General features: G+C 51.4%; 2 protein-coding genes and 1 long non-coding RNA gene across 10 annotated transcripts in view; 1 reads left to right on the top strand and 2 right to left on the bottom strand.

The window, feature by feature from the left end:
- Positions 1-3363, top strand: part of LOC124240994 (uncharacterized) — a 6975-nt gene extending 3612 nt beyond the window's left edge. Inside the window, exons 3-4 of the long non-coding RNA XR_006889072.1 lie at positions 1554-1761; positions 2404-3363. This is a non-coding gene — a long non-coding RNA (uncharacterized LOC124240994). The remainder of the gene's footprint in view (positions 1-1553; positions 1762-2403) is intronic.
- Positions 1-6106, bottom strand: part of ADPRHL1 (ADP-ribosylhydrolase like 1) — a 29520-nt gene extending 23414 nt beyond the window's left edge. The window contains exons 1-3 of one of the 2 annotated variants that reach the window (XM_046664403.1): positions 5374-6106; positions 3375-3479; positions 764-928 (exon numbers count right to left, since the gene is read on the bottom strand). In XM_046664403.1, coding sequence (XP_046520359.1) covers positions 764-928; positions 3375-3479; positions 5374-5587 — 484 coding nt within the window. In that variant the 5' untranslated portion in view covers positions 5588-6106. The remainder of the gene's footprint in view (positions 1-763; positions 929-3374; positions 3480-5373) is intronic. The other variant, XM_046664404.1, reaches the window with a different exon arrangement.
- Positions 6107-8022: 1916 nt separating this feature from the next.
- DCUN1D2 (defective in cullin neddylation 1 domain containing 2) overlaps positions 8023-14921 on the bottom strand; it is a 33658-nt gene continuing 26759 nt past the window's right edge. For 4 of the 7 annotated variants that reach the window (XM_046664413.1, XM_046664414.1, XM_046664416.1 and 1 more), the window contains exons 6-7: positions 11852-11972; positions 8025-9889 (exon numbers count right to left, since the gene is read on the bottom strand). In XM_046664413.1, the coding sequence (XP_046520369.1) occupies positions 9801-9889; positions 11852-11972 (210 nt within the window). In that variant the 3' untranslated portion in view covers positions 8025-9800. Of the gene's footprint in view, positions 9890-11851; positions 11973-14921 lie in introns of those variants that run through there. The other 3 variants (XM_046664418.1, XM_046664412.1, XR_006889070.1) reach the window with 3 other exon arrangements.

The following is a 14921-nucleotide window of genomic DNA, read 5'->3' as shown; positions in this document are numbered from 1 at the left end:
ACACCCAGAGGGACAGGTGCACCCTCAGTCTACACCCAGAGGGACAGGTGCACACTCAGTCTACACCCAGAGGGACAGGTGCACACTCAGTCTACACCCAGAGGGACAGGTGCACACTCAGTCTACACCCAGAGGGACAGGTGCACGCTCAGTCTACACCCAGAGGGACAGGTGCACACTCAGTCTACACTCAGACGGACAGGTGCACGCTCAGTCTACACCCACAGAGGCAAGTACATGCTCAGTCTACACTCAGAGGGACAGGGCCACCCTCAGTCTACACCCAGAGGGGCAGGGCCACCCTCAGTCTACACCCAGAGGGACAGGTGCATCCTCATTCTATGCTCAGGGGGACAGGTCCGGGGTCTCAGAAGCAGACACCCTGGAGGCAGAGACTGTGGCTCCCTGCAACACCCTGTAAGCACGTGAAATCACTGTGGACACAGACATTTGTGCAGGTGGTTTATGTTTTCCTTGATGTTGTGGGAAAAAGCACAAAGTAAAGGGAAAGCAGTGGAAAATGTTCCATCGAATAAGCCCGGGATCAGAGACAAAGTGCCGGGGAAGCTGGCGTCCTCTGAACAGACACCCAGGCGGGCGGCTGGCTCTCCGGGCGGCACACTGCCCCACAAAGGACTCGGGCAGATCCCTCTCAGCTCACGCAAACCTGCCGCGTGCGGGTTAGTGGGATGGACGGACGGGTTAGTGTTCCGCGGTGGTTCTCCAGCCATGCAGCTTGGAGGGAGAGAAAGCGTCCCCTCACCCTTCTCGTTGAAGGGCGTGTGCCAGGCGAGGAGATAGTTGTCCGGCTTCAGCTGTGAGCAGCCGTCCATGGTTGCTGGGTCGGCCCGGTGCTCTGGAAGCTTCTCGAGGACTCCCACGTAGCACTTCACCATCTCCCGGTACAGGTCATCCAGGCACCAGTAGTCTGCGGACGGGAGGGGCAGGTCAGAGAACGGCAGGGACGGCCGCCCCGGGAACCCCGACGCAGCAGTGACCACAGACGTGACGGCGAGAACATGCCCAGTGGGGGGGAGAGGAGGAGGATTCTGGTGATCCGTTTCACACAACCCCGGCCACCTGGAGAAGTTTAACACGCAGACAAATACCCCCTTTAAATTTCATTTAGATTTCACACATTATAGTTGTCATGCTTTATTATTCTGGTTACACGTGAGAATCTAGAAAGACCCATGGTTCTCTATCTACTGCCAACGGCTCTATCCTCCTGAGGACAAACTGGACTGAAAGCTGCCTGTCCCCGGGGCTTTTAAGGACCCGCGTCTAAGGTAGGGAAGCTGACCCCCTCCCGTCTCCAGCTCCCTCCCTGTGCAGCTGAGTGGAAGCCCTGACGAGCCACTGCCTCGGCCCTGACCGCAAAGGGCCTTGAACAAGTGTGGTCTCGAGTCCCTCGCAGATTACAGGGCTCAGGGGACAGAGGAGCCGGCGCCCACCGATGGCCGCCCCCCACCTGGCCATGCACCTGGGACCATCTGCACCCAGGTGATCTCATGTGACCCTCCCACAGCAGCGTCATTGTCCTTTTCTTTCAGATGAGGCTCAGGGAGGTTCCTGACTGGCCCAAAGGGGTCTCAGCTGTGAAGCCTGAGCGTTCTGCCATCGCATCCACAGCACTGCCATTGAATCAATCCACAGCTTGGGGTGGGGGCCACCACCCTCCAAGCTGGGCTCCATGCTGCCTGGTCACACGTAGAGCAGGGCTGGGCAGTGGCGGGCCCCAGCGCCTGGCGCGGCAGGCAGGTACGGGTACACCTGCCAGCACAGCTTTTCCAGCCTCCACAGACTCACTCTGCACTGGAGCTGCATCCTGGCCTGCAGCTACTGCCCCTCCCTGGGGCAAGTTCCCTGTCTGTCTGTCTTCGGGCTGTGGGGGGACAGGAGAGCGCTTGAAGCAGGCAGTGGAGGGCTGATGGCATGAAAACCCACCAGAGCCTTCCGCAGGCTGCCTCGAGCCAGGCCTAACCCAGAGGGCGAGGGCGCTGGCCCCGCACCAGGCAACCTCTCCCTGCTCCAGGTCCTGGCAGCGGTTCCGGCAGGGGGAACTCTCACGGCCGAGAGCTGTGACCTTTTGGGGGTAGGACTTGGTGGAAAGAGTGGCTCTAAGTCCTGGTGTCCACATCCCTGAGGCTCGGCCGCTGCTCCTACACTGGACACACTCCGCGCTGCCCCAGTTCCGGGTGTGGGGCGGAGAGGGTGTCGAAGACCCTGGGTGGGGAGGAGTGAGTCCTGCTTGTCACCGGGAGGGGGGTCCCCAGTCACCCCGCAGGAGAGGATGGACCTCTGCGGGGCCCAGACGGTCAGTGACAGTCAGGGGTTGATAGTCTGGCCCTTCCAGAGTGCCCTAAAATAATTCATTTGTTCTGAAATCACGTCTTTTTGAAGGCGACAAACTCCTTGACATCAAAATGGCAACAAAAGCCTTGTGTTGGCTCCAGTCAGAATTTAAACCAGAAACAGACTTTCTAAAGCTGCAGAGCCTTGGCCCTCGCGCCGGCTTCCTCGACCCCGTGACTCGGCCCTCAGCTCCCTTCTCCACCTCGCCTGCCAGCCCCTCAAAGACGAACCAGCTTACGAAGCCACCCGCGAGTCTCAAGGCGCATCCCAAGGCCAGGCCACTTCAGCACCAAAGCCCCAGCTTCTCAGGGCGCTGCCATCAGGGCCGGCATGGAGGAAGGGAAACGAAGAGCGACTGGAGGGGCCTCATCTGCCACACGGGGCAGGCCCCGCCCTCCCTGCAGGGTGTGGACACGCTGCCCGTCCCCAGTGGGCTAAGGACCCCTTCCTCCTCTGCAGCAGCAGCGACACGGGCACTGTGCTCGGCCATGACGGCTGGAGCCGCTGACCTCGGTCACACGAGACGTTTGAGAAAGACAGACACTGGCCCCCTCGCCAGGTGCAGCCTCCCCCTAGAAATTAAGCACTTCCTTCCGCTGTCCCACTGACTCCTCATGTGACCCCAGGACGAGGGCGCTACCTTCCCACAGCAAGGCTCAGAGAGGGCGCACAGCTGGTAATGGGGGGGTGGAGACTAGGAGCCCAAGGTTCCAGAACCCCCGAGGGTGAGCCCCCTCATCCTCGGGTGACGGACATGGGGCCACGCACATGGGAGCCTTCGGGGAGCGTGGCTGAGAGCTCCTTGCCCACCAGCTGTGCATGCTGGGTTGCCCACCTCCTGTTGGGTGCTGGACGCTAGGAGCTGGTAAGTCTGCTCTCGTCCAACACCACGCTCTTCAGAGACACGCCCGGAAGCAGGATGTCACACCAGCACCCAGCCGTCTGCACCACACTTGCTTGATGGCAGGCCACACAGCCACGTGGCTTGTCAGCCTCAGGCACTTACTAGGGAAACTTACTCGAACGTGCCAAGATGCAGCTCCACTTTGTAAAGTCTGCCTGTCTTTGGAAAACATGTTGAAGATGTCCACTGGGATCCTTGAAATACTTGCATGGCCAGTGACCTGAGGGGGTGGGGACAGTGCTCAAGAACACAGGCGCTGGAGCCAGGTTATTTGGGGTCCAGTCCCTACTTGGACACTCACTTCGCTGTGTGGCAATGGGCAAGTTACTTAACCTCTCTGTGAGTTGGTTCTTTTGTCTGTAAAACTATAACAAAGTCAACCTTCAGGTGGCACGAGGCTCGGATGATGATGGATGGGGAGTCAGAAGAGTGCCTGGCACACCGTTTGTGCTGTGTGAGGTTGGCTGTCGCCATTACTGACGTGGCTCAGAGGCCCTTCTGGAGTCTATGATCTGTTCTCTCAAGAAGGAAGAAGCTGTTTGAAAACTAAACTGAAATTTCAACTTAGTGAGTGGCAGAAAATGTGCTTGAGCTTCTGGAAGAGTGGCTTCAGGGTCCCCTGGTGACCCACAGCCAGAGGCTGCCGCCCGGGTGGCCACCCCCTCCCACAGCGGGGTGTGGTCCCGTAGAGGGAACTCATCTTCCTCCTTGGAAACAAAGCCCCAAATGTCCCCAATCCCCTTCGGTGCAGAAATTTCACACCGGGGAGTGACCATGTCCTATTTCTGCCAAGAGGACCTGATCGACCTGAGCTCAGAAAGCACGGCACCCACAGCACACGTGCCGTGCAGGAGACAGTCCCGGGTCACCACACAGGACAGAAGTGCCCCTGGATCCTGCCGTCCAGCAGGGCTCGAGGGGACGAGGGCAGCACGCAGAGGGCGCGTGGGTTGTGTGGGTGTCTACCTGTGCATCCGACACAAAGGACGGACGGAAGCACAGTCCCCGAGCAAGGGCCAGCGGTGCAGCCAGAGCACAGGACACGCCGAGCTCCGCGCAGGCCCCGGGGTAGCAAGAACGCTGTGGGTCCTGTCAGCACAAAGGCCCGGGAGAGCCGGCCTGGGGACCTCGGGCTCTGGACGGGTTTGGCCTTCACAGCTGTGCAGACACAGAGCCGCGCCACCTCCCGCCGCCGGACCCTTTATCTTATCTGCGGGGCTCTGGTGCTCTCCTGAGTTATTTAGGAACCTGCCAGGGAGCGGACGGCATTCCTGCACGATGACCACAGAGCTAAACCGAGCGCTCGCAGCAGACACGGGGCGGCGGGGGGCGCGCAACCGAAGCTTCATTGACTTGTCAGCTGCCTTCGGATTTTCATTTTGTGATGACATACTAGCAATGCTCACAGGCTTTTAAAGAGCAAGTAACTTACAGGAAAGCTGTGCCACCTATTACACACCTGCTGTTTCTCCGAAATTCACATAAAAACACTTCAATCCTAGAATCAACTTGTTACTTAAAGAGTATTTCAAGAAACTTTGTTTTCCCCCCAAATCCAACCGATTTTATCACATTTTCTTAGGACATATTTGTGTCTAAGGAACTATCCAATCTAAATCCTATTTTGATAGATGGCATTTTAACCTGAATTCATTGGAATTTAGAAGTAATCTCCAAACAACATTACTTTAATGGGTCCAAATTTCAAACTGGCTTATTATCTTATGTTCTTTTGAAATAAATTCAGAAGAAGCCTTAACATCTGTAGTGAAAAGCTAGCCCCTCACCCAAAACAACTCCACAGCGAGAGATTTAATTGGTTTTCACTCCAGAGACAGACAGCTCAGCTTAGTGAACATTTTACCAACACAATGAAAAGCCAGCAAACCCATGGATAAGAAGGTAGACCAGGCCGTCACACGAAGGAACGGCAGAGGAGCAGCCCGCCTGCGCCCCATCTGCCGAGCCACGCCGGCGTGTATTAAATGGCCACTTTTAGCAGCGGCATCGGGTGACACCATGGCTGAAGGCTGCATCGTCCATCTTCAGAGCTCGGTGCTCCTTGATGGCGAGAGCCCGGATCACCCGGCGCCGAGGGCGCGGCCACGTCTTACCTGTGGTCAGTGCCCGGGCCGTCGCCACGTGCATGATGCTGTTGTCGCTCACTGGCCATTTCTCTGGTGAGAGCACCAGGTGGTCCAGCCCCCCGCTTTTGTGCAGCTCCCCCTGGGTCCTCGTGCCTGAAACGCTGGTCTCCCCACAGGCATTTCTGTAACCGAGAGCATCCCCGACACTCGCCAGCAGCATCGCGGCCTGAAACTTCTCCATCCTGGGAGGCGGCCCCTCTGCATGCACAGCTGCGGAGCTCTGTGGCCTCAGGGTGGCGGAGGCGGGCTTCAGGCTGCCCCGCTGACCTCTATTTTGGTCATTGTGTTGCTGTCGGGAGCTTCCTGGAATGGCCAGGCACTCCTTTTCTGACTCTGCAGGTGGCACCAAAGAGAAAATCTTTCTAGCCCCGCAGCTCACAGCACCTTCTGGAGAGCCCGCGGAGGGCGTCAGCTCCCTTCTGTGTCCGGATGGAGGAGCTGCGGCTCAGCCGGCAGGCAGAGCCCCAGATGCTCGCTCACAGAGCAGTGACGGCGAAGGAGCCACCTTCACACAGTGTTCCTGAGAGGTGCACACGCTGCTAAAGCTTTAAAGTGGAACTTACACACTAAATTCACCACGTTCCAGGCACGCCTGATGAGCTCGTGCAAATGTGTGCTGCAGTGCGACCTTCTCAGCCATCTCAGTACCCCCATCGCCCGGTCCCCTTGCCCACCTGCTCCCTGTTGCTCCCACCAGGCTCATCTGCTCTCGGTCTCTGTGGCTTTGCCTTCTCTACAGTTTCAAATAAATGGAATCACCCGCCGTGTGGCATTTTGCACCTGGCTTCTTTCACTTAGCATAATGCTGAGATTCATCCATCACATGCACAGTTTTATTTTTTTAGAAAACTTGGTTTTTGATTATAAAGTGTTTGATACAAAACTTAGAAAACGCCAAGTGTAAAGGAGAGAGAGCATCCAGCCCAGTGTGAAAGGTTACAAAGTGGCCTCTCAGTCCAGCGTCCAGACTGCAGAATGGAGCATGTGGGCCAGGGCATGGGCCAAGGCTCGGGGGCACCCGGGATGGCACCATCGTTAAGCTTCGTGCATTGAAACACTCGCCATTCAAGACCAGATGGGCCTTGGGGGGTGGGGCGGAACATGTAAACCATGGATCTTTTTTTTTAAAGATTGGCACCTGAGCTAACCTCTGTTGCCTATCTTCTTTGGTTTGTTTTGGTTTTTTTCTTCTTCTTCCCAAAGCCCCCCCAGTACATAGTTGTATATTCTGGTTGTAGGTCCTTCTACTTGTGTAAACCACGGATCTTGATTTGAAATAAGCAGTTAGGAAAGCAGTGCCTCTGGCTGCCCCCCAGCCCTGGAGAGTGACAGGGTCCCCGGGGGCCTGGTTGCACATCAGACCAGAGGTGGGAGGATGTCTCACCTGGGCTTCTTAACACATCTGGTAAAAACCTCTCTTTCGCTAATAACAAGACACTGAGATGCATTTAAATGGACATATAGTATTGGGGCAGCACTTGTTGAAAACGAGGCTGGAGGGGCTGGCCTGTGGCCCAGTGGTTAAGTTCGTGCACTCGGCTTCGGCAGCCCGGGGTTTCGCTGGTTCGGATCCCGGGCACGGACATGGCACTGCTCATCAGGCCATGCTGAGGCAGCATCCCACATGCCACAACCAGAAGGACCCACAACTAAAAATACACAACTATGTACCAGGGGGCTTTGGGGAGAAAAAGAAAAAATAAAATCTTAAAAAAAAAAAACAAAACGAGGCTGGAACATGATTCCAGCTGGCACGATTCTGAGAGGTCCTGAGACAGAGTCCTTCAAACAGCCCAGAGGGCCCTGGGTTGCTGGTATGCAGGCTCCCGACCCAACAGGACAGACGGACAGAGCCGCCCGTCATTTAGACGGCCACCGTCGGAGGCAGGACAGCATCGTTCGGCAGGAGCATCTACTGCTGAGGGCAGTTTCCTCTGCTGCCTCTGAGGCGGTGGAAACCTTTCCTGAAGATGCTGGGAGCAACTCCCCAATATTTGGCCTCTGTCAGCAAACAGCAAGAGGCAAGAGGAGTTCACTGACTTGTTCATCCAACATTTCCTGAGCCCGACCGTGTGCTACGAGCTGTGGATATAGGAACAAACAGGAAAAATCCTACCCCTGCTCACAGAGCCCGAAGTCTGAGATGCATGTAACGCCACGCTTAAACTTGACTAAGTTAAATCTCTCGTGGATTATGTCACTAAGGCAGAAAGGCATGTGATGTCTCTCCCAGAAACTCCTGGAAGGCATCTACGAAGGCACAGGTAACATGTATTTATTAAAGCTATGGTGTTTCGTTAATTTGTGTATTTTCACTATATTTAGAGTTTGCACTTCAGTGTATTCTAGTATATAATTCCCATCGACTCAAGGAAATTCTGTATCGGATCTGTAATTTTTCACATGGAAACAGTCCTATTTAGCTCGCTATGTGATACTTACCAGGAAACTAAATGACTGACGCTGACTGTCTGGGGCGTGGTCATTTACCTGGGGTGGCAGGCCGCGCAGGGGTGGAAGGTCCCCACAGGGCCTGGTCCACTCACCATGGAGGCGGCTCTCCTGACATCTGGTATAAGTATCTGAGCGTCCGGGAACAGAATTAAAAGGACGGCACCACGACACCAGAGAAAATAATTTATTTTAATGTTTCTGAAGTTCTCGGCACTCTCAGAGCATGCCTGACTTAAATGAGTGTAACAGAAGGAAAAGAAACCCACGAGTCTTTGAAGAGCCTTTGTCCAAATACTAATGTTTGGATACCTATCGATAAACAACTCCGCAGAGCACTTTTTCTCCATAAACTGTAAATCTTAAGAAGTGTCGCAGACCTCCATAATCTATACAGGATTACCTGGGTTCTAGAACCTTCTCGGAACAGAACACTTACACGTCAAGAATCCATGAAGCCTTGAAGGATGCTTTAACATTGAGGTTTTTATTAGAGTCAGATTTATCATATAAAATAAGTGCTCTCTTAGAGTCACAGACTTGCAGGCGGAGACGATCTTTCTCCCTTTGCAGCCGTGGAAGCGGGGACCGGGGGAGCCGTGACTTAGTGCGTCCTGCAGCAGCCTTGCCTGCGGTCTCCAGGCCCCCAGCCCCCTTTCCAATCCTCCATGGCCTGCTGCCCTGAGAGACTGCTTCTCGAGGCACACTAGTCCACACACAGCAGGTGCACACAAACCTCACGGCGACACCGACGCTTCCTGCAGCACGGAGTGAATCTCCATCTGGGAGTCAAATCCAACGACGCATTTCAGGCACCCGTCACAGGAAATCTGAGGTGCATCTCCTCTCTCCTGTGAAGTAGCCCAGTTAGTCTGTCTCATGACCTGGGCTGCAGGCCGGGCAGCAGGCACGCTGGTGACGTGGAGGTCTCTTAAACATGAGGTAGGGTCCACACAGTGATTTTCCAAACACCACTCAGAGCTTCCTGAGAGGAGAGCAGGCGGCACGGCGGGCTGCCTCTGACGGCACAGCCTCTGCTCCCAGCTGCACCGGAGAGGCGGAGGATTCCGCTTGGGGTTTTTTGGACAGTGATGTGTATTTTAGCTCCACTGTATACGGCCACACGAGGGGCTGGAGGGGGACATTAAGGTATTCAGACATCGAAAGAAAACCACTCACTTGATTTTTAAATCTATAATTCATCACTCATAAATATTTTTCATGGAAAAAGTCTTTTTAAATGTGATAAAATACATTTTTTAAAAAAGCATACTTTATGAAACTTCTTAGGAAGTTTAAATGACATTATTAGAAGTAAAAGAGGCCTGCTGACTTGTCAACAGTTGAAAAGAAAACTCCCGGAGTCACACCCTGTGTGCCATCGCTGTGCAAACAGCAGCGGGGAATTAAAACCATGGAGTGATTCTCAGATGACCGTCTGTAGGAAACTAAAGCAAAAATAAATCTGGCAAATCTAGATATTTGATAATTCAAAAAATATATAGCTTGAATTCCTGGCATCAACTTTAAAAAACCTTAGAACCCACGACAAGATCTTCTTCAGCGCACATTTTAACAGACCTGACTTGTATAAAAATACAACCGCCTCCACTGTTTTCAAGTGTAATTAGGGTAACTCGGCGGGGCATGGTGACTGCTCTGTCCACTTCAAACCACGGCCAACAGTGCGCTCTGCTGTCCCGCAAACAGCTCCAGGCTACTTTTCCATAAATATAAAAACCATGCAGAAATCTCCTAAAGTGACAGCTACGTGGCCCATCCCCAGACGCTCCGAGGCAGCCGTCCTCTGAGGGACTCCAGGCACCTTCCTTCGCAGAGTGAGGAGGTCGTCCCACTCAGGACCCTTCAAGGACGACTCCCGACATCAGCGACACACGAGCACAGCAACTGACCAAATGTCTCCTCGCCGGATGCCCTTCGCTTCATAATCTTAGTCCACCTGAATGTTTGCCACCTGTGACTACTGGCCGTGCATACTCCACGAAATCATCTATGAGAACAGGCCACGCCCCTAAAGGAAAGCAAAAAGATTCAAAAAAGTCAACACTTTAGAGCATGATTTTATATCCAAGCATTGTTTTCACAATCCAACATTTGCATTTCAAGAACTCAAATGAGCCTGTGTTTCACTTAACAAGTGGGCTGAAGCTGCCGTGTCTTCTGCTCTGGCCAGACCAGGGCCGGCGGGTACTGCTGTGCTCCTGCAGACGCGGCCCTCTCCAAGGATGCTGCACAGGGCAGGCCGCCTGCGTGTCCTCACGGCAGCCCCACACCGCAGCAGCCCCACACCGCAGCTGTCAGGAACTGCAGGGGACCCTTTGCCCTCTCAGGCTGAATCCTGCAGCTGCTTTCCTCAAAGCTCGGCGTTCTGGCCAGTAGGAGTGCTATCTTCTTCCGGAGCCGAGCCCCCGCCCAGGCCGGCCCACCTCCCCACTGCAAGGGGCCCCTAAACGCCCAGGATACTCAGACACCATCATTGGTCAGCCAGACACTCGCTACTTTATGCTGCTGGCACCTTTTCATGTAGATGTGCCTTGTCTCACCCACTGTGGCTAGAGCTCCTGAAAGCTGGGCTATTCGCCTAACTCTGTGTGAGGGATGTGAAAGTGCTGAGGACACAGTACCACCAGGATGGTGAGTGCTGTCACTGAGTGCCTCCTCTGTGCAAGGGGTGTGAGGGTGCTGAGGACACAGCCCCACCAGGGTGGTGAGTGCTGATACTGAGTGTCTGCTCTGTGTGAGGGGGTGAAGGTGCTGAGGACACAGCCCCACCAGGGCAGTGAGTGATGTCACTGAGTGCCTGCTCTGTGCAAGGGATGTGAGAGTGCTGAGGACACAGTACCACCAGGATGGTGAGTGCTGTCACTGAGTGCCTCCTCTGTGCAAGGGGTGTGAGGGTGCTGAGGACACAGCCTGACTAGGGCAGTCAGTGCTGTCACTGAGTACCTGCTCTGTGCAAGGGGTGTGAGGGTTCTGAGGACACAGCCCCACCAGGGCAGTAAGTGCTGTCATTGAGTGCCTGCTCTGTGTGACCTTGTGAGAGTGCTGAGGACACAGCCCCACCAGGGCAGTGAGTGCTGTCACTGAGTACCTGCTCTGTGTGAGGGTGCTGAGGACACAGTACCACCAGGGCAGTGAGTGCTGTCACTGAGTGCCTGCTCTGTGTGAGCCAGTGAGAGTGCTGAGAACACAACCCCACCAGGGCTGTGAGTGCCGCCAGAGGAGCCTTCACTTCCTAGAACAGAGAGAGGAGGAGGAGCACGTCCCTGTCCCAGAGGGGTCACCTCCTAGCTGGGCACCAAGGAGGCAGAGGGGCGGGTGCGCAGGTTGTCCGTTCCTTCCCTGTGCAGCAGGGTGCCCAGCGAGGCCGGCATTCACACGTTCCTGACTGAGTGTCCCGAAATACCTGGGGGTGGGGACGACTGCATGGGATTATGTTCATGTAAGTAAATATGAGCTGGAATCTCCAAATAAGCTTAAATAGCACGATGGTAACACGGCCCTGAGTCATCCCCAGATCAGGAACTTGCCGCAGTGGCTTCCAGACACCTGTCTACGCGATGGCTCTGCCCCAGGGCCTCTGCACGTCCAGTTCTGGAAGCTTCACTGGAGAGGACGTCTTCTTCTTGTAAACTAAACACGAAGCCCTGTTGTCCTTTTGTGTGATTCACAGGACAGAGTGAAGTGGATACTATCATCATCACCACCCCATGTCTCTGATGGGGCAGCACCAGGGGTCAGCTGGGGCCCGTCATCCGGCCACCTGGTCCCTCCTTGCTGTCCCTCATCCCAGGGCCCGTCACCCCACCGCCTGGTCCCTCCTCGCTGTCCTGCGCCCTGGGGCCCGTGACCCTGCTGCCTGGTCCCTCCTCGCTGTCCCCCACCATGGGGCCCATGACCCTGCCACCTGGTCCCCACTCGCTGTCCTGATCCCTGGGGCAGGAGAAGTCCGTGCACACATTTCGGCGGTCACCTGGAGCACAGCAGCCTCTCGTACCTTCTTCGTCGTAGTTAGACATGTCATCCGCAATCATATTTCCAAAATCTAGCAGAAGGTTCCAAGTGTCCCTTGGGATCGATCTTTTGTGATGTTCCTAACACAGGAGAGAAAAACCCACCACATTTACCACAGATGTAACTCTCAGGCGTTCTGGGGCCTGGTCACCTCAGCGCATAATTTGATGAGGAATAAGCACCATAACAAAATTGTTAACAGTTAAAAATAATGGTGCTCGGTTGTAGAATTTATGATTTACACATCATTTTTCTCAGCCTGTAGCTCATCTTTTCATCTTCTTAAGAGAGTCATTTGCAGGATAGAGATCTTAATTTTGAAATTTCATTTATCATTTAAAAAAATTATGGAAAAACATTCCATGTACATGGATTGGAAGAATAAACATAGTTAAAATGTCCATTCTACCTAAAGCAATCTACAGATTCAACGCTATCCCAATCAGAATCCCAATGATATTCTTTACAGAATTAGAACAAAGAATCCTAAAATTCATATGGGGCAACAAAAGACCCCAAATTGCTAAAGCAATCCTGAGAAAAAAGAACAAAACGGGAGGCATCACAATCCCTGACTTCAAAACATACTACAAAGCTACAGTAATCAAAACAGCATGGTACTGGTACAAAAACAGGTGCACAGATCAATGGAACAGAATTGAAAGCCCAGAAATAAAACCACACATCTATGGACAGCTTATCTTCGACAAAGGAGCTGAGGGCCTACAATGGAGAAAAGAAAGTCTTTTCAACAAATGGTGCTGGGAAAACCGGAAAGCCATATGTAAAAGAATGAAAATTGACCATTCTTTTCCACCATTCACCAAAATAAACTCAAAATGGATCAAAGACCTAAAGGTGAGACCTGAAACCATAAGGCTTCTGGAAGCAAACGTAGGCAGTACACTCTTTGACATCAGTATTAAAAGGAACTTTTCGGACACCATGTCTTCTCAGAGAAGGGAAACAATAGAAAGAATAAACAAATGGGACTTCATCAGACTAAAGAGCTTCTTCAAGGCAAATGAAAACAGGATTGAAACAAAAAAACAACCCACTAACTTGGAAAAAATATTTGTAAGTCATATATCTGACAAAGGCTTAATATCCATAATATATAAAGAACTCTCACAACTCAACAACAAAAAATCAAACAACCCAATCAAAAAATGGGCTGGAGACATGAACAGACATTTCTCCAAAGAAGATATACGGATGGCCAATAGGCACATGAAAAGATGCTCATCATCGCTGATCATCAGGGAAATGAAAATCAAAACTACACTAAGATATCACCTTACACCCATTAGAATGCCAAAAATATCTAAATCTAATAGTAACAAATGTTGGAGAGGTTGTGGAAAGAATGGAACCCTCATCCACTGCTGGTGGGAATGAAAACTGGTGCAGCCACTATGGAAAACAGTATGGAGATTCCTCAAAAAATTAAAAATAGAACTACCATACGATCCAGCCATCCCACTATTGGGTATTTATCCAAAAAGCTTGAAGTCAGCAATCCCAAAAGTCCTATGCACCCCAATGTTCACTGCAGCATTATTTACAATAGCCAAGACATGGAAGCAACCTAAGTGCCCATCAACAGACGAATGGATAAAGAAGATGTGGTACATATATACAACGGAATACTACTCAGCTGCAAAACAGAACAAAATCATTCCATTTGCAACAACATGGATGGAACTTGAGAGAATTAAGTTAAGTGAAATAAGCCAGTTAGAGAAGGATAATCTGTGTATGACTCCACTCATATGAGGAATTTAAAAATGTGGACAAAGAGAACAGATTAGTGGCTACCAGGGGAAAGGTGGGGTGGGGGGTGGGCACCAAGGGTGAAGTGGTGCACCTACAACACGAATGACAAACATTAATGTACAACTGAAATCACACAAGATTGTAACCTATCATTAACTCAATAAAAAAAAATTATGGACTGTGCTTTTGGTGTTAAGTCTAAGAACTCCTGGCTTTACGTATCAAAAACTTTGTCCTATGCTTCTTTTCTTTTTATACTATACTTTTATACTTTATACTTTTAAACTATAAAACTTTTATAGTTTAACATTTTACATTTATGTTTGTGATCCATTTTAAATTAATTTTTGTACAAAGTGTGAGACTTAAATGTTCATTTTTCTTGGATATGGCTGTTCACTTGCTTCAACATCATAAGTTGAAAATTTCTTTCCTCCATTGAACTTCTTTGGCACTTTTATTAAAAAAATCAATTGGATATGTTTGTGTCTGCTTATGGGCTCTCTATTCTTTTCCATTGATCTCTGTGCCTATCCCTGTACCAGTAACACACAATCTTGATTACTGTAGCTATAGTTTGACATCAGGTAGACTGATTTCTCCCACTTTCTTCTTTTTTCAAGACTGTTTTAGCTATTCTAGTATCTCTGCCTTTTCACATAAATTTTAGAATAATCTTGCCAATATCTATAAAAAATCCTGCATGGATTTTAACAGGAACTATGTAAAATGTGTATATAAAATTGGGGAGAATTGATTTATTTACTGCTTTGAGTATTACAATTTTCAAACAAGCAAATAAATAATAGTGCTCGGGACAAGCGTGGGGGGGCTACACAATGCCAATGAGCAAATATAGAAAGTAAATATTTAAAAAAATAAAACCAAAGATCTAACATACAGAGATAATAACTCCTGTTTCAGTCAAACAGGAGGACAGTGTGAATCCCCACTTGACCCCAACAGCTCAGAAACACTGAGGAAAACAGGTAAGCTGCATTTCGAGACATTTATTTTTCTATATACCAGGTAGATCTTGGGGTGGGATGGGACAATTTTGTAAAAATTTCTTTGTTATTCAGTATTTCAGATTTACCAAAAACCTGGAGAGTAACACAGAGCTGAAGAAGGAAAGCCGAAACCCCCAGCCCTTGTCTCCACACCTCCTGACGGTCTCATCTCCCTGCCTCCAGCACTCCCACGTCTGTCCCTGCACACCCAGCACGGCCCTGTCTCCCCTCCTGACGGCCTCC

This window comes from Equus quagga, chromosome 6 (genome assembly GCF_021613505.1).
Source record: "Equus quagga isolate Etosha38 chromosome 6, UCLA_HA_Equagga_1.0, whole genome shotgun sequence".
Taxonomy (NCBI): domain Eukaryota; kingdom Metazoa; phylum Chordata; class Mammalia; order Perissodactyla; family Equidae; genus Equus; species Equus quagga.
This window is presented reverse-complemented; position numbering and strand designations above follow the sequence as displayed.